Consider the following 17,778-nt stretch of genomic DNA (forward strand, 5'->3'; position numbering starts at 1 on the left):
TTCCATATTCCAGTCCAGTTGGTGGCGGTAATGTGCCTCTAAGCTGGTTTACCAATCGCCAATAAACACTAAAGAAGCAGAGGGGGGGCGAACTTCCCCCTTAAAATTAGTTGGCATTGACAACACAGAGGAGTAAGAGAGGTGGTCCCTCTCTCACATCAACACAGGGAGATGACTGACAGCTACATCATCTGTAACACTTATACTTAACTGCCTCCATACGGAGAATATTTTAGAGGTTTTCATATCCTTCAGAGCATTAGCCCGCGGAGAGCCAACGTTAGCTAACCTCAACAACAAACCAAACGGTAAGAAACTGCAGCTAGCGCGCTAGCTTGAAATGGCGCTAAGCTAATGTGTTGTTGAGTTAGCAGTGATCTTTATACAGTCTTTGTGTTAAACACAACTGACTTTAGGGTTTTAGTTAACGTTAGACCTCCTTACGGTCACTTGAAACACAAAACTACACTGCTACTAATAACTGTAAATACCGGAAGATGTTAGTTAGGTATTATAGCTGTTGTACCAGCATCATCGTTCATATTAGCATGAACAAGTACAGTCAGGATTGCTGTCCAACTAGTTAATAGTCTGCCTTTTGTCCCTCTACAAAGTCAGGAGACACTGTTACCATCATATGATAGTGTCATGAGTTTTTTCCCATTTCTTACCCTGACTACAGCTCTAAGGTTGCACCAGGTCATTCTCATTATCTCTCAGTATCAGATCTGAGAAGAAAATTTTATGATGCATGTCTGGTAGCTACTTTTAAATAAAGTGTGCCTGGAGATATGCAGCATAATAAGGTCAAAAAGAGTGAAAGTGAAACTATTATAATAGGGATCTCTCACAATGGCATGTTCTTGAAAAGTTGGTGAAAAATGTTGATCACTTTTTCACAAAGCGCGATATGACATCCTCAGATATCTTCTTTTATCTCAAACAACATTCCACAACCAAAAGATATTCACTTTACTATCATAGAGGACTAAAGAAACCAGGAAATATTCACATTTGAGAAGCTAGAATCAGAATTTGGACATTTTTTCCTTAAACTCAAAACGATTAATAGATTATCAAAATAGTTGGCGATTTATTTAATAGTTTGCAACTAATTGACTAATCATTGCAGCTGTACTTCTGTGTTATTGACGAGCTGAACAAATAATTTTACACAGTCAAATGAACGGAGCAGCATTCCCCTCCCCCACGGCAGAGATGGCGGAGATGAACCGTATCCAGTATGAGCTGGAGTACACCGAGGGAATTAGCCAGAGGATGCGCATCCCTGAGATGCTCAAAGTGGCTCCTCAAGCCCATGAGGACCCTAGTCTTGGATCACAGGAGCTCCTCCACAGTGTCATAATGCAGGTCCCTGAGAGAATTGTGATAGCAGGTTGGTATGCCGTAAAATGTTCTGTTCATATTCTGTTTTCTGTGTTGCTCAAAGTCCTTTATGACAAACATCTAATTCTGCGTGTCATTGGTGGCTGCCAGCTGACTGTAATTTAGCTATTCTGTGGCTTTCTTACAGTCATTGACTGATACAAGATATCCTTCTGTCAGTGGCTCAGGACTTTGTCCAAGCTGCCCTAGAGGCCCATTTATTGATCAGCATTAGAATCATCTCAATTATTTATTATTTACAATTAAACAAAAATGAAGGTTCACTATACAAAATATGAAAGTTTTCATAAGTCATGTTTCACCTTCAGCGATTAAATCACAGTATATTGTTTAAACCTGCAGTGAGGAACTTTTACATATAAATGAACGTTACATTCAAGCGTTTGCCAAACAAGTTCACACAATGCTGATTGAATTGAATTAAGCCTATCACCGCCAGATAAATCTCTCTGTATTTCAAACTACCCAAGTTTTTAACCTGGTGTCAGGTTTGACATTCCCGCGCTGGCCAGATGAATGCGCTGGCCTAGCTGGCTAACTCCCGGTTAGCTCTCTGCTAACTTGAATGGGGATAAAATCAATTAATCATGCAGCTCTTCTAGACTTTCAAAATGTTATCAGCCCAAATGGATCAAATTCTGAAAGTGAAACGAGTCATTTTGCAGGGGTTGTGTGACACTCAAAACAATTAATCCACCATTTTACAGCCACAACACTAGTGACAGACTAGGTTACGGCGGAGCCTATGACGTAAGCGCGTGTCGACAGTGTTTTTGTAATTACTCTCACTGCCAGAGGGGGGAGACAAAAGTCTCTCACTCCAGCTTTAAATTAAGTGAAGTAGAAATTGCATCAGTCTCTCATATGAAACTACAATTCTCACCTTCCTTTATCAGGAGACAGTAGTGACCCCCAGTTTACCAGACCCAGAGACCTGGATTTAATCCAGTCAACACCTCTAGAGACCCTGTCACTGAAGACTCCACCCAGAGTCCTCACCCTCAGTGAGAGACCCCTAGACTTCATGGAAGAGGAGCAACGGGCAGCTCCAGAAAGTGAGGAGGTGGTAAGTGAAAAAGCAATAAATCATGTCATACTAAGGACACTACATAAAATCCACTCATTGAGCAGAATCACTTCCTTACAGGAAACCATAGCCTGAATAAATGAGTTGCCACTATTTCTTGTAGTTGCGGCCCCAAGGACGATTGCGCCGAGAACGCTCAGCCAGTGAGAACGCAGCTGGTCGTCATAATAGTCAGCTGATGCGCAATGATTCCACGTGAGTATTGGCGTGGGCGTGCTATTGTTAGTGTGGTACTAGATCCATCTTATCTCCTGTATGCAGTATCATGTTGCATCCTTCTTCTGGTTCTATATTTTCATCTTTCCCTTTGTCTCTGTGATAGCTTGCTGTCTGTGGTGACTGGCTTGTTAGCTGTTTTGTTGAAAGAATTTTTTCTGCTTTCAGTATTAATGCAGATTCCAGCTGTTTTTGTCACTGACACTAATCCATTAACACCATGATTTTAAACTATTAATATAGTCCCTAATCTTGATTTGATCGCAGATACTATTTAATAGCAGGATGTTTGGAAAAGAAAGGGAAAAAAATAGTTATTTATTATATGACTGCACTTCAAGACCTCCCCCCTCTCTCAACAACACTGTAAGACACAATACAAAACACTATAGAGAACCGTTAAAGGGAAGTTGTGATGCAGGCTTTACATTTTTCATACAGAGCTGTTCAGATTTCAAGCATACTAGGATTGGCTTTACTTCTTAACTGTTTTTTTCACAAATCAAAATTTGAATCATTTGTTCGCCCATGCCTGTAGTCTGCATTTCGTTTTCCATTAGTTTTTTGTTGGGTACATTATATGTTAGTACATCCCTGTTACTGGATGGCAGGTTCAGTCTCCAGCTGTTGTTGCAACATTGCTTTCATTTACTTTCAATCGATTTGTGATTTTTACAAAGTCAGAAAAGTTGAGGATAGTTTCGTTTCCTCATTTCTCTCCCTCTCCTCATTCCTTCCCCTCTTTCCTCTTTTGTCTTTTTCCTCTTGTTTTCTCTGAATTGGCTGCTCTTAATGGTGGGCACTGAGCAGTGCGACCCTGTCCCCTTCATCCACTGTGCACCCTTGCCCCCCTCTCACCGTGGCCGAAGAAGAACACAACGTGTACAACGCTAGCGGTGTTTTATCTTTCATCCAGTCCACTACACGTCGGGCTTACCAGCAGGTCCTTGAGGTCTTGGATGAGAACCCTCGCAGGTGACCTCTCAGTCATCCATTTTGCTAGGGCTGTGAAAATAGCACTTCTGCTCTGTACATTGTTCAGAGATTTAGAGCTAGCAGGATATTTTTTACAGGTCAGTGTGTCAGTTGAAGATGAAGTAAGTCATCTTTTTATAGTTTGAACAACTTTGACTCACTAAAAATTGTTCAGAAGGGACAATACAGACTGCATCAGCTGTCCTAACCTTTGGAGAGTCTCACTGAATCTACAGTGCTTTGATTTCTGCACTTCAGTGCCCTGTGTTTAGGGAAAGGGGGGTTTCATGCGGTGTTTCTGAAATGTTGTTAGGCCTTCAGTGATGTTAGAAGCTTGGGACTGTTCATGTAGGAGGCTCAAGCATTATGTGACCATTTTCCAACTGACTATTTCTAACCTCAGTAACAATATTTATACAGTATTTATTAATCAAAGTAAAATGTAGCCAAGTTTATAAGTTTATCGTGTGTACCTTTCCAGTCTGTGGGTTTGGTCAAGGCATCACTGCTAGATACATTTCAGCTTTGTAGTAACTACTGAAGAACTGAATGACAGTGTCATGTAGTCCTTTAGTGGTGGTGGGAATTGCCTGACTAATGTAAGTTGTACAGGGACTTGCCCAACAATCCAAATTTAGATTTTGCTGAGTTTGTTGGAAGCCAATGATTGAAAATTGTTTTTTTTTTTTTTAGGAAGAACAAAGATGCAGTGATGCTGTATAAAAAATAGGCTCAGATGAAGTGAATTAGCACTGACCGCATGTTTTTCCTGTGACTTACTCACTAAACCCTGCAGAATAGTGACGCCAGGGTGCATCCAACTTCACAAATGCCCATGGGTCAGGATAAAGTGTATAACAAACTAAACAATGACAAATTAAACTGATGGAGTGTGCAGAGCATATAAATTAATTTCTAAGGTTTTATATCTGAGCATAAAGAACTTTAAAATACCCACATATTTCATCTTACACCTTCCTCATGGTGTCGCAACTGTTAAAACCTTTGACTGTTTGTTCTTTTTGAGGAAGGCATGATGTGAAAGCAGACACACTTCAGAAGTTTGATTTGCAAAACCTTCCTCCACATCTGGCAGCTGGAATGTATTTTTTTGATCTGTTTCGGAAGGAAATTGGATGTTTATAAAAGATAGCATTCGAGGGATATGTCAGTTGCGTGTGCATGTATGCAACAGAGTACCGTGCATGTATGCAACACAGTACCATGTGTATGTTGTTCTATCTCTCTTATTTTTCCCTTTTCTCAACCCCGTCTTTCCCCACCTCTTTAGCAAACCATCACTGAGAGGGGGGTCGGCTTCGAGCTCCAACCCCCTGCATGAATCCAGGTAACTTCACCTGGCACTTCAATCTTGATTCTATCCCTCTTTCCTTCTCTTCATCCTTTCCTACCTCTCATTCTCATTTCAGGCCAAGAAATAGGATTTAGTTTTGGAAAAAAACAAACATTTATATAAACAGAGTGTGATTTGTGAAAAAAATCAGAGGGGGGATGTTTTTGAAACGTTTTTATTCATGAAAATGAATCAGAACCACATTGAGCCTACATAGACTATGAAGCATATTAAGCTATTGCTTGCAGCTGGTACAGTAATATTTTTTGAATAATTATGAACTTTAATAAAACAATTAGAAAATTTGAACTTGACCACTGCATTTGCAGGAATATTTTAATCCATTTTTTAAATTTAATTCATCGAGTAGTGTGATATTTTCACTCTCAGTGATGTGATGTCAAGTTCATGTCTTATCCTTTCCTCATCCGGACACGTAGAAGATGTGATCATATAAAACAAAACAAAAGGTTAAATGTTAATTTAACATGCCAGAAATACCCAAACGCTCCTTTCAGTATTGTGCATAAAGCCACTCAGCCAGACGTGACAATACACTTAATGTCATTCTTGCAAGCCACTGTTTAACTCAGCTCTATGCACAGCACGCAACAAACTTCCATATTGAATAGAAAATAATCACAACATGCAATAGCACAACATGCTGTCATCATAAAAATAGATAGGCTACAGTATATCCCTACTTGTCTGACTAAGAAAACTTTGATGACAGAGTTCTGTCTTCTATATGCTTTCCTGTGGAGTGGTCATCCGTGATGTGTCGCCCCTCTTTTACCCACATCTCTGCAAATCTCCAAGCAGTAATGGAGACAACCTCTGGTCCACTTTCTGCATCATCACATAGCCTAGACATGGTGTCATCTCATTGTCAAGTCCATTTCCATTTCTTGCAGTGCTTTGCTTAGATTATTTTTAAATAGCCTATTTTTATTTTAGATGGCTTATATGGTCTGTGGGTGAAGCAGCATGAATCACTATGAGGGGAATAAATTTTTGTCCCCACTGGGGATAAAAATAACTCAGATGCAGATAACAGATGCAGGGATATATAGACCAGAGGGGGGGAAATCCCCACCATCCCCCCCAGCAAATCACACCCTGTGTATATATATGTGTATGTGTGTTAATTATACAATCTGTTAATTGCTAAGTGAATTATTTTGTTCTTAAAAATAACTGTTCTCATTTTAAGACTTGCACTATCAACATATGAAGCCACGCTGGACGGGGGACCTGATGACATGACTGTGGTTGATGCAGCAACACTCCGGCGTCAGGTCAGTTTTTCACATCCACAGTATCTATTTTGTGGTACGAGACCTGATCTCAGAACCATTGTGATTAAAAAAAATTTTTTTTTTCTTTTTTTTTTATTACTTATAGCTCATCAAGCTGAACCGAAGACTCCAACTTTTGGAGGAGGAGAACAAGGAGCGAGCAAAGCGGGAGATGATCCTGTACTCAGTCACTGTAGCTTTCTGGCTCGTCAACACCTGGGTGTGGTTGCGACGTTAGAGCCGGGTCTCTATTTCTGCCAACGCCATGGCAGGAGAACGTACTATACCTTATTATATGTGTCAAATGATAGCTACCCGCTGCACTCAGTCTGTGTGACGAAGATCCTGACGTGCACTAGACCTGTCGCACACGGCTGATTTTTGTGATTTCATTTATTTAATACATACACAGTTTTATTTTTTTACTCTTCTGTTCATTATGTCTGTTCTGTTTTCTCATGTTTTGTTTTTATTACAAATCCTCTTGCTTGATGCTAAGCATGACTTGTAAATATTTGTTGCTTTGGGAAGAAGTCATTCAGAGATACGGTATAGCTTAGTTTATCAAAACAGAAAATGGAGCTGCATTGTGGGGGTGTAACTGAAGTTGAAAATTTAATGCAGACAGAGTAATATGTGGAACACAGAACTAGGAAATGTAATAAAGTTTAGTAAAACCATACATATGAACTGTTGTCCTATATTTTTATTGATGCATTAAATGAAATACACATATCACCATAAACTTGCTGCTATGTGAAGAGGGAACACACTGTATCTTTCACACATTAGCCTAACGCTGTCTGATACTGAACTTTCCTTTTTCAGTTTTTATTTAAACTAGTTATATTTTTATTGTTAAAAAATATTTATAATCTAGTTATTAACATTTGTGTTATCCTAATATAAAGGATTTTTCCAAAAGAAAACCTTGACCAGATCAAGTCAACTGACCACCAAATAAAGAAAATGGTTATGAACTTCTTAAACACAACTATGCTAGACAATGAACTCAAACTATTGTATTTGTTTTCAACAGCTAAATATTAATTTTTAAAATGAAAAGCTTTGCCCTGATTGGGCCCTCTATGGTCTGACTTGGCCAGACTTTTGGCCGTCAGCATAAAGTAGTAGCATATTTGAAGCTGTCTCTGGTGAGAGACTAGGCTAATCTTACAAAACCGCTCTCATTCTAGTTCTTCAATCAGGCAACGTGGTGGAGAGGATATTTGGTTTGTTTTGAACTCTCCCGCTGGTTCAAAAATCAATGGCTCAAGGGTGTCCCCATGCTCTGGATACACCAATGATGAAGAACTGTTAGCAGTTGATTTGTTGCAGCCACTCATGAAGAACAGTGAATTTTTGTCTGGACCAAAATAAGGGGTGCTCTCGCCCTGATTCCCAGTTGGCTCGTCCTCATCGCTGCCTCCTGATATGACCACTATTTTCGGTTTGAACACTTGCTGAGACGAGAACATTGCAGTGAGGTCTTCTGTGTCGACATCATCCAGATCAGGCAGATCATCAATAAGCAGTGAGCGAGGTGGTGGAAGGTGAATGGTTTCCAGCTGCTCTGCGTCTCCCAGTTCTGTCACCAGTGGCCCAGGAACATGTGCTCTTATGACCTCATCTGCTTCAGGAGGAACTGCGCTGACCGATGGACGCTGTTTCTTCTCGCGTTTCTCACTCTTTAGCTCCACCATGCTTGCCTGCGCTCTCTCTGCTTCATTGTCCACAAGCTGGATTCTACATGACTGGTTTTGTTGCTGGTTATCTTCCACTTGCTCTTTCTCTAACACCTCTCCTGCTGTGCTTTCTTCCTGTCTTGCTGTCTGCTCTGGATTCATTGTCTCATTCTCTTCCCTCACAGATTGCTTTATCTGTTTGTCATCTTCATCTAACCTCTCTCTCTCTGACCCTTCACCCAGCTGCTCTGCTTCTACATGTTCATTGTTTGGCTTCTGTTCGTCAGGTCCCTGCGTTGTCTGACTCTGTAAGAACTCCTCATGGGCGTCCAGGGTGTCCTGCACAAAAGCTCGGATTTTCTCTCCTTGCAGTTCCTCACATGGAGTCTCTGGAGTGGTGAAAGCCTCAGCATCTCCTGTAACGAAACATATCAGGCTGTTAAAAGCAGCAAATTCATATCTGTGTGCATGTGAGTGGAGAGAAGTACAAAACTATGCTCACCTTTCTCCAGTAGTTCTCTTAGGCGCCGTCTCTCCTGGGCTTCCTTTCGAATCATTGCCATGGCATCCAAGCTGTCCTGGATTTTCCTCCTCTCTCGTGTTTCCCATTGCTCCCTCTCTTTGCGCTCCTCTTCAAGCCCTCCAAGCGCCCACGCCTCTGCACATGCCCTGTCTTTGGGGAATACAGGGCGATCATCAAGGAAGGTGAGCTGCTTGAGGTGCACAATCATGGTTTTCCTGTAGTTGGGGATTTTTTTCAGCACTTCATTTCCCATTAGATTTAGGACTCGCAATTCTGGCATGGCCTCAAGTACAGAGAGAATCTCAGGGTCATTTAACAGGTTGTGAGACATATCCAGCACACTGATGGACAGACACTGACTCAGGTGCTTTATGTCCTCAACTGTCTCCAGCTTGTTATGGGCAATCTGCAGAGTGCTCAGGTCAGGAAGGCAGGATATATTCTCTATGGTGTGTATGTAGTTGTTGGAGACATTCAGGGTGCAGAGCTTTTGCAGAGTTTCAAGGTTTTCCAGCTTGTCTATGAGGTTCTGCTGGAGGAACAAGCAACGCAGATCAGTTTGGGCATTCAGGTTCTCAATGCGATTAAGCCCATTGCTTTCCAGCCAAAGACACTTCAGTCCTGTGTACTCCTCTAAGTTCTCAATGGTGGAGAAACCTTTGAAATGCAGATACAATGTGTCATTCAGGCAAGGTGTTATGTAAAGTTTGTTCTGCTTACAATGGTCCTTCAAAAATTTCTTGGTCATTCGTGGCCCTGATTGTTTTCCACTTTTCTCTTGGGGTGGGCTTTGCCGTTTTTCGTCATTTTCTGTGTTTTCTTGAGCTTCTTCCCGTATTATGACATCCACGCCACCTTTGGGAGAAGTTCTTTCGGCGTCTCCAACTTCCATTTGAGTTGCTGTCACCTCTTCATCTCCCACTGTTTCACTGAATCCAGCAGAGGACATGGCCAAAAATGAAAAACAAATTAACAAGTAACGTTAGGAGTAAAAGAAATAACCTATACTTGGTTTGTATATGTTTATGGCAGTTTGTAAGTTGTAGCAGTCCAGTAAATTTCAGCCAGCAGTTCGCTCCTTTTGCTAACGTTAGTTACCGCTTATGTTTGTTTCCATGGTAACGCTTGTTCCGGATATTGTTTCTTGTTCCGCGTCGGACCGTTTAAGTTGTTGCACTCAGTGAGTCAACATGGCGTCGGGGTACATACTAAATCGTGGTGCGCTAACATTAGGGATTCACTGCCAGCGTGTTTGCAGGAATATCACGGTCACACAGGTTAGAGAGAAAAAGCGATGGATGAGAGCGTACACATTCCTCATGGCAAAGAAGTTAAAGCTTGAAGGACCTCCGCCACCGAAGCCACGGTGAGGCTAACGCTAGCTAACACAAGTTTTCTAGAGAGCACCTCAAGGCCATTCATGTTTTTGATATATAAGTCACTGTGTCTTGTAAGCTTGATATAGAAAACACTGTAGTAACATTACATATACTGTTCACACAGACCTGTTTAGCAGCGTCTGTTGTTACCATTCTCACAGCTTTTTTTTTTTACACTGAAACAAGGCGAATATCTAGAAATCACCTGCACAGACAGAAGATGTGAGTCTGGTCGCTTCTCTCCCAAATGAGCTTCTCACATCAACATACGACGCTGAATTTAGCTTCCGATTCGGGTTTAAGGGGGGAAGTTAATGGAAGCATTAATATTGGTATTTAGCGGCTGATTCTCTGGTTTTTCACCACTTGTGAAAAAGTGAAAAACTACTATATTTAGACTTGTCAAACCTGGACACGATTACCAAGGAGACTCCAGAGACTCATTAAAACACAGTTGCAGATTTGCGAAAACTGAAAAAAGGGCGATTCCACTGCTTTTTCCCTATCCAGACCACATTAGACCAGGTCCTAGACTGGTCAAATCTGGACTAGATTATTATTATCATTATTATTATTATTGTTGTTGTTGTTATTATTATTAAAATTTGACAAGTAGGCCTATAAATATAGTGGGATTTTTTTGGGGGGTGGGGGGTGAAGGGCAATGAAATCGCCCTTTTTTCTGTTTTCATAAGCAAAATAAAGGTTTAAACAGCATTAAGGCTTTTGCTACGATGTCTCATACCTTTTTAAAAAAGAAACGGAGAATCAGCTGCTACATATCAATATTTATGTTTCCCTTAACCTTCCCTGTAACCCTGAATTGGAACCTAACTTCAGCGTCTAGTGACAGAAACAAGCCATTGCATTTGCCATTGAGTAAAATCTTGAAAATCCAGATCAGTCAGTAGAAACTTTGCTGGCTATTTGTCCAAATGTCTTCTGTACTAATTCATCATAAATAAGAATGTCTGTGCATACCCGCTATGGTCACTGCTCAAACACAGATGTACACTTAATGTAAACAATGATTTTCATAAATGCAAAAGCCACAGCTCAGAATTTGTGGAAGACAACTGAAATGTCCCTTCTGTAAGGTGGTGACCAGGAAATAAGCACAATAAGCACTGAATTAACTCCATGTTTGAATTTATTTCAGCTCTCTACATCCTAACTGGGATTACCATGCAGAAGTTCAGGCTTTCAGCACCCGCCTTCACGAGAACTTCTCCCTGCAGCTACTGAAAGCAGCCTTTGTTAACCCCTGTTACCTGCAGGCGGAGCAAGAGAGGAGGAAGGCTTTGGGCGTGGACTCTGAGCTCACTGCTCTTGTTTTGGAAGATAATATTCAGCTGAGTGCAAAGGGAGCAGATTTCACCAAAAGCTTCCTGACTGATTGGTGCAGGGCCAGCTTCCCAAGCCTGCCAAGTGAGGGGGTGCAGAGTATCGTAGGGCACCTCACTAGTTCGGCAGTTGTGACCAATGTGGCGAGAAACCTTGGCATTGAAGATCTTACCATGAGTGCAGCATTCCCTGTCCCTGATGATGTGCTTCATTCTACATTCATGGCAGTGATCGGAGCTCTACAGGAGAGCAGTGGAGCAGAGCGAACAGGATTTTTCCTCAGGGTGAGAGTCTTGCTGCACATTTGCACTTGCATTAAAAAAATTCTCATGTGTCTGTTTACTTGGCTCTATTGTCTGTACAACCCCCCACCCCCCAAAATGACTTAGTACAATATTTTTCTTCTCACTCACCTCCACCTCCCCTTCTCCCCCCAGGACTTCCTGGTCTCTCAGCTGATAGGAAAGGACTTGTTTGATATGTGGACAGTGGTTAATCCCATGGGGCTACTAATGGAGGAGCTTTCTAAGAGGAAAATAGTTCTTCCGGAGCCCCGCCTCATCAGATCTGCTGGGGCCAGCACCGTCCTCCCCCTCTACTTTGTTGGCTTGTACAGGTATGTGTGCTGTAATGATTGCTGTTATTCAAAGTAAGTATTCTTTTTTCCTAAATGAAGGTATAAATCAGAGCCCATGTGGTCTAATGATTGTGTTACATCATCAACAACATTCTCTTTGAGGTTGTAGGGATATGCAAATCATTTGTAATACACTTCATAGTTAACTGCTTATGTGTTATTTGCCTGTTGTATTTATTTTTTGTATCTTTTCACCTATGTATGGATTCAGCGATAAGAAGCTCCTCGCTCAGGGTCCAGGAGAGACACTTCTTGCAGCAGAGGAAGAGGCAGCTCGCGTGGCCCTGCGGAAACTTTACGGCTTTTCTGAGAACCATCGACCCTTTGACTTCTCTCCACAGCAGCAGCATGAGCAGCCATTAATTCAATCAGTAAGCAGCAATTAACGAGTTGCTGCAAAGAAAGTGAAGGTCACCATCTACCTTGTTAAATATTAGTCCAGAAATGTACTTGTTTGGATCCATTCTGTTGCCCTAAATATTTAAATGTCAGTTTGACTAGACAAAGGACTGCAAAATCAGCCATATTGTCCAAACAATAAGCAATTAAATAAAGCAATCCAGGCATTCTTCATTAATTTGATAATGTGTTCAAAAGTCAACTTGTCCTGGGCACGCTGGCTAATTACCGACAGTTTCAGCAGCCCATTATATCTTGTCGTCCTTGTAAATAATACAGTTGCCATTTGGTTTACTTGGTATTCTGTTATATTATGTTGCTCATCTGTAATAAAATATTCATAAGTACGTGAACATCATGACGTTATTAATGTGTGTTTCTTTGAATCAAAGCTATTTTCTTCCATGTCATTTTGTACTCTGTATTTGAAATGACTTGCTATCTAGATGTGTTCCAGCATTCTACACCGTACATTACTCGAGCTCCATTTGTAGGTTAATAGAAGAAGTGCTTCCATTTAAATTTTTAAGTAGTTCATGTGTTTAAATGTCTAAGCAAGTACAGGTATCTTTCACACATATGACTTTAAGTGTAGTCCATGGAAATGGTTCAAGTTCTCCACCTGCTTAAGGATCTTTCTTTGAACTCAAACTCCGCAAAGGACTAAACTGATAAGCCCTCTTTGAGGCAAAAGAGAAATTTTACATTGTGTCATGATTTTCCTTTACCAGTGGCCGTTTATATGCATAGTTTTACTTGCATATATGTGTTGTTTTGTGCATAGCGTTCGAAATTAAGTGTAACACGACACCACTATTTCTACATCTTCGTTGACTGCCCGCATTAGAGTTGCAGTGATGATACTCGTCCAAATAGTGGCGCTGGTGTATTAAAGAAAAACTAGTGTCTGCAGTGTCATGACTACAACCAAAGAGGACTCATTTAGGAGACAAGATACTTCCCATCCTTTTCTAACCTTCGCAATCCGGCTGTTTCACACGTGAGATCCCCCGGACAAGTTACCTCGTGCTCTCTCAATCTATAGTAATATTTTCCATATACCTCCACGATTCGATAACTGCAGACAAACCCAGCATATAGTAATTGTTAATGGCAAAAATATAAATAAAAAATCGTTATAGACGCCGGTCCAAACAGCATACTACGTAATTTAGACAACACCAGAGCTACATTATTGTTATATACAACCACCGCGGTAGTGATAACGTTAACTTGAGTATCATTATTCATTAAATAGGTTTATATACTGTATATTATATACATAGGTTTGGCCCTGACCCAAAAAGAAGCGGTGCAGTCTGCGTAAAGGGGGGGTTAAGCGAAGGCGGAAGTAGATGGAAGGAAATTTCTTGTTCCGTTTACAAACCTGCTCCAACGCCTCAAACTCCTTGTTCGAGGAGTCGCGACGAGGCCGCCCTGACAACAGAGCCACCTACCCTTTAACACGGGTCGGGCAACCGTTAAAAAGCACAAGCCTTTGTTTTAGTTGGAGCTGACTAGCCTGTCTCACCTGGGTTTTATTTAGTCCCGTTGTATATTTCTCACCATGGCGGCGAGTGCGAAACGAAAGCAGGAGGAGAAACACCTGAAGATGCTGAGAGAAATGACGAGTTTGCCTCCCAACAGAAAGTGCTTTGACTGCGACCAGCGCGGCCCAACCTATGCCAACATGACTGTGGGCTCCTTCGTCTGTACCTCCTGCTCTGGCATCCTGTAAGTATTAAGTTGCAGAGTGACCTTAGCTTAGACATGGCGCGCACGATGTAACGATTTGACACCCTTCAGCTACATACGGCAGTTAACTCGCTGACTAGCCGCTAGCTAACGTTGGGGTAGTTATCCAGCAGCGACAGCGTGAGTTTAGCGGGTTTGACATTGTGTTGCAGTGTTGGGCGGGGTACACAGAGGTGTCAGCAAATTAGCAACCACTGGGGATACTGGCTAACTTTATTTTCCATTGTTAGCCAGTGAACTTATCTGACACTTGCAAGCTAGGTCTACAGATAAGCCATTAGCCTGCAGCTGCTACCACCAGTTGCTGGTAAGGTTAGGAGGCACCACCTTGTAACTGAGCTAATTGACTTGGTCATGGTGCATCCCTTTCATACAAAGGCATATGCATACATACTGAAATTCTGCCGTGTTTGAGCTTTCATTTCATATCTGTATATTTAAATATAAAATGTACAATACATTTAATTCACCACTGTATATTTGAACAGGCTGTATATACTGTACATAACCACCTATAGACGGGTGACAAATTAAAGGAAAAATCAACATAAAGTGTCTTAGTAAGGGGTTGGGGCCACCACGTGCCGCCAGAACAGCTTCAATGCGCCTTGGCATTGATTCTACAAGTCTCTGAACTCTACTGGGGGCATGAACATCATTCTTCAAAAAGATATTCCCTCATTTGGTGTTATGATGATAGTGGTGGAGAGCGCTGTCTAACACGTCCGTCCAAAATCTCCCATAGGTGTTCAATTGGGTTGAGATCTGGTGACTGTGAAGGCCTTAGCATATGAATCACATCATTTTCATATTCATCAAGGCATTCAGTGACCCCTCGTGCCCTATGGATGGGGTCATGGTCATCCTGGAAGAGGTTACTCTCATCAGGATAGAATAGTTTCATCATAGGATAAGGGTGATCACTCAGATCAACTTTGCATTGATTTGCTATGACTCTTCCCTGTAAAGGGACAAGTGGACCCAAACCATGCCAGCAAAATGCCCCTCAAAGCATAACAGAGGGATCCACTCACTGTAGGGGTCAAGCATTCAGACCTGTGCCAGTTTTTCTTTAATTTGTCACCCGTCTTGTATATGTACTGTATATAAAGTAACACCTTTTTTTTTTACTATTTAATATTTATCTCATCACTCCTTGCACTCTTCACTACTTTGCACTATTTGTATCCTGTTTACAGTTCACATAAACGGTTTCACCAGTATATAGTCATTCCTTGTGTATATTTCTGAAGATTGTTGTGTTATTCTGTGTAAGTGCACTGAGAGCCACTAAACTGGAGTCAAATTCCTTGTATGTGTCAACATACTTGGCCAAAAAAGATTCTGATATCAGTGGTTTTGTATCTTGTAGCTAGCTATTTGTTTTTATACTCCATAAAACTAAGCTGAGAGTGATCAGTTTGATTTAAAAAAAAAAACAACAAACAAACAAAAAAAAAAACATAAATATTTTCGTTGCTAAATGTTAAATCCTGGTAGTCACCTTGTTGTATGAATGCTGTTATTCATGTCATCATTTGTTCCAACTGTCTATTACAAAGCTAAAAGTATTACACTAGCCATACTCTATAGCTATAACGCTACACTGACTGAAATACAGACACTCACTTTCACTCTTTTTACAGTCAGCTAACCTCAACCTGTTGTATGAAATCACTCGTGCCAGCAGTTAACCCTTAGCCTATAAGCTGAACTCAGCCAGATCATTGTAGGTGACTCCCACAGCTAACCTATCCACAGCACTGATATTTTCAGTGCAGTTGGATGTTTTGACTTTAGATAGCGTTTGCCTGACTTAAGCTTTGCTGTGCAGTTGTGTAACCAAGCATCTGTAGCTCGGGATTTGGGATTAGTGAAGCATTCCATTTCTTTCTATTCAGCTAAAGATATCCTACCTCTATAAAGCTTTCAAATGTTGCATGTTAAAAAGGTTTTGTCTTGTGGGTATATGCAATGCTGGCCACATTTAATAAGATATACAAAGTGGTGAAATATGACAATTTATTGCATGACTCTTAAAAGGTTTTTGATCAGTTGCACAATAGATAAGACTGACAAATGATTTGTAGGAAATGTCTGCCTTATATCATTTATGTTGCATGACATTTTGCACAGATGTGGTCTCATCTTAAGTGCATCAACGTTTGGCTAGCTGGAAACCAAATTATACCTGCATGCATTCATCGCCAGAAACCACACAGCACAGTTTCTCACCGTGTCTCAGTCTTGCAAGAAGGACTTTTGGTGCACGTGCTCCAGTCCCCCAGATCTTTCTTACAAACACGACATAAAATTGCAAATCCTGGTCCTCTCTTTGCCACCATGTCCCATCCTTGCTCACAAATACTTTACTTTGGTTTTTGTAAACATCTAAAAATATGTTTACTAATCAAAAGCCTTTGTAAATGAAAACATTTGAGAAAAGTAAATTATCAGAAGGCTATTAGCAGGTAACTCAGTAAGCTGTTCAGTCGTCCATCCTGTTCTGCTCATTCACAGAGTCATCAGCTTGCACATGTCCCTCCTTAATGCTTCATGGAAATCTACCCCCCCTCCCCTCATTTGTGAATAATGATTACACTAATACTGTTGCTGGGAAAAAGGGAAATTATTTGTTACATTGCAGTTCCCTGCTGGTGACCTTTTTTAGCTTATTTAGTTGACAGTGGAACAGATTACTTCTTTGACACATTTCATACTGTTTGTCCCTCAGACTGGTACAGCCCTTGTTTAACCAGGTTTGTGACCTTAATCTTTGCAAACTGTTCTCGGTGTCTGTACTTTAAATGTGAAGGTTATTTACTGTAGCGTGGAAAAGAATGAGATTAATGGCGTGTTTGGTGATGGGTGTAGTCTGCCCTCCATTTCACTTCACTAGTAGGTCTGCAGGGACTCCACTGTGAATTTTCCATCTGCTCACCCTATGGTATTAAAGTCTGTAATGTGAGTTAATTGAGTGCTTTTATAGCTTGAGATCACAATCCCCACCCACCTCTTCTCTCTCGATTTCTTGCTTCCTCGTTTTGATTAGGACAAAAAAAAATGTTATGTGGAATTTGAGCGTCAAAAATCTTTCCAGCAGAAGAACGTGGGTTTGAAAGGATTGATGTCTGCCTGATGTGTTCAGGAAGCCTGGTGTGATTGTAGGCACAGGAAGTGGTATGGCCCTGCCGTGCTGCTACATCAGCAGCATGTGATGGTATATGTGCAACAGGAAGTGGTGGAGAGGTCACTGTCTGTCTCTGTCTCCCTTTACTTCTTTCTAAAAAAGCAAAGGCATTGGCACTGTGTGAGAATGACTAAATATTCATGTTCAGACTTGATGTATTATTTTGGTTACCGTCTTGTCTTCCTACTGTGACTGTTTCTTAATAAAAGTAATATTTTGTCCTCTACAGGGGAACCAAAGCAAAACCCCTCAGCACAGACACCCATCCAGTGTACATTTTGCAGTTAGGACAGTTGTGACATATCATGTTGATGGTTCAAACTGCAGTCTTTTAAGTCCTAAACAGTATATTCGACATTCAAGTTGAGACATTGCGTGTGATCATAGTGGTGGTTTTGAATTTATGACCCTTTTTTCATTTGCAACTTGGGAAGTTAACAGTGTTTACTTGTTTAGAGGTGATAGAAGGGGCACGTTTACCTACCTCATAACAAACTTCTCCCCCCATAGTTGTGGTTGTTTGGGTGGA

At 41.1% G+C, this 17,778-nt stretch overlaps 4 protein-coding genes across 11 annotated transcripts in view; 3 read left to right on the forward strand and 1 right to left on the reverse strand.

Moving 5' to 3' along the window:
- The first annotated feature begins 72 nt into the window (after nt 1-72).
- Nucleotides 73-7,019, forward strand: mffa (mitochondrial fission factor a). 3 transcript variants are annotated; one of them, XM_042414213.1, is made up of 8 exons: nt 73-308; nt 1,179-1,396; nt 2,304-2,473; nt 2,598-2,689; nt 3,521-3,685; nt 4,977-5,033; nt 6,253-6,337; nt 6,444-7,019. In XM_042414213.1, the coding sequence occupies exons 2-8, from the start codon at nt 1,183-1,185 to the stop codon at nt 6,573-6,575; spliced, it is 915 nt and encodes a 304-aa protein (XP_042270147.1). In that variant the 5' UTR covers nt 73-308; nt 1,179-1,182; the 3' UTR covers nt 6,576-7,019. The 3 variants fall into 3 exon arrangements, with proteins under 3 accessions (XP_042270147.1, XP_042270148.1, XP_042270149.1); XM_042414214.1 differs by lacking the exon at nt 3,521-3,685 and having other exon boundaries at nt 77-308; XM_042414215.1 differs by lacking the exons at nt 3,521-3,685; nt 4,977-5,033 and having other exon boundaries at nt 79-308.
- Nucleotides 7,020-7,023: 4 nt separating this feature from the next.
- On the reverse strand, nt 7,024-10,210 carry dnaaf1 (dynein axonemal assembly factor 1). Of its 3 annotated transcripts, none has more exons than XM_042414210.1 (3): nt 10,130-10,210; nt 8,525-9,474; nt 7,024-8,438 (listed from the first exon to the last, which is right to left on the reverse strand). In XM_042414210.1, the coding sequence occupies exons 2-3, from the start codon at nt 9,435-9,437 to the stop codon at nt 7,525-7,527; spliced, it is 1,827 nt and encodes a 608-aa protein (XP_042270144.1). In that variant the 5' UTR covers nt 9,438-9,474; nt 10,130-10,210; the 3' UTR covers nt 7,024-7,524. The 3 variants fall into 3 exon arrangements, with proteins under 3 accessions (XP_042270144.1, XP_042270145.1, XP_042270143.1); XM_042414211.1 differs by lacking the exon at nt 10,130-10,210 and adding an exon at nt 10,051-10,067; XM_042414209.1 differs by lacking the exon at nt 10,130-10,210 and having other exon boundaries at nt 8,525-9,637.
- On the forward strand, nt 9,701-12,662 carry mrpl44 (mitochondrial ribosomal protein L44). Its single transcript, XM_042414212.1, has 4 exons — nt 9,701-9,911; nt 11,084-11,552; nt 11,706-11,884; nt 12,117-12,662. The coding sequence occupies exons 1-4, from the start codon at nt 9,736-9,738 to the stop codon at nt 12,289-12,291; spliced, it is 999 nt and encodes a 332-aa protein (XP_042270146.1). The 5' UTR covers nt 9,701-9,735; the 3' UTR covers nt 12,292-12,662.
- A 1,008-nt stretch (nt 12,663-13,670) lies between these two features.
- The window catches only part of agfg1a (ArfGAP with FG repeats 1a), a 28,329-nt gene continuing 24,221 nt past the window's right edge, over nt 13,671-17,778 (forward strand). For all 4 annotated transcript variants that reach the window (XM_042414684.1, XM_042414685.1, XM_042414686.1 and 1 more), the window contains exon 1: nt 13,671-14,038. In XM_042414684.1, the coding sequence (XP_042270618.1) occupies nt 13,872-14,038 (167 nt within the window). In that variant the 5' untranslated portion in view covers nt 13,671-13,871. The remainder of the gene's footprint in view (nt 14,039-17,778) is intronic.

This window comes from Thunnus maccoyii, chromosome 6 (genome assembly GCF_910596095.1).
Source record: "Thunnus maccoyii chromosome 6, fThuMac1.1, whole genome shotgun sequence".
Lineage (NCBI taxonomy): Eukaryota > Metazoa > Chordata > Actinopteri > Scombriformes > Scombridae > Thunnus > Thunnus maccoyii.

Bases quoted from the DNA above. Each gene is read 5' to 3' on its own strand.
- dnaaf1 (XM_042414209.1), bottom strand. From the start codon at position 9,494: ATGTCCTCTGCTGGATTCAGTGAAACAGTGGGAGATGAAGAGGTGACA. The intron at 8,439-8,524 runs GTGAGCATAGTT...GTTTCGTTACAG, and splicing joins AAGAGAACTACTGGAGAAAG to GAGATGCTGAGGCTTTCACC.
- mrpl44 (XM_042414212.1), top strand. From the start codon at position 9,736: ATGGCGTCGGGGTACATACTAAATCGTGGTGCGCTAACATTAGGGATT. The intron at 11,553-11,705 runs GTGAGAGTCTTG...TTCTCCCCCCAG, and splicing joins GAACAGGATTTTTCCTCAGG to GACTTCCTGGTCTCTCAGCT. The intron at 11,885-12,116 runs GTATGTGTGCTG...GTATGGATTCAG, and splicing joins TACTTTGTTGGCTTGTACAG to CGATAAGAAGCTCCTCGCTC.
- mffa (XM_042414213.1), top strand. From the start codon at position 1,183: ATGAACGGAGCAGCATTCCCCTCCCCCACGGCAGAGATGGCGGAGATG. The intron at 2,474-2,597 runs GTAAGTGAAAAA...TATTTCTTGTAG, and splicing joins CTCCAGAAAGTGAGGAGGTG to TTGCGGCCCCAAGGACGATT. The intron at 2,690-3,520 runs GTGAGTATTGGC...GGCACTGAGCAG, and splicing joins CTGATGCGCAATGATTCCAC to TGCGACCCTGTCCCCTTCAT.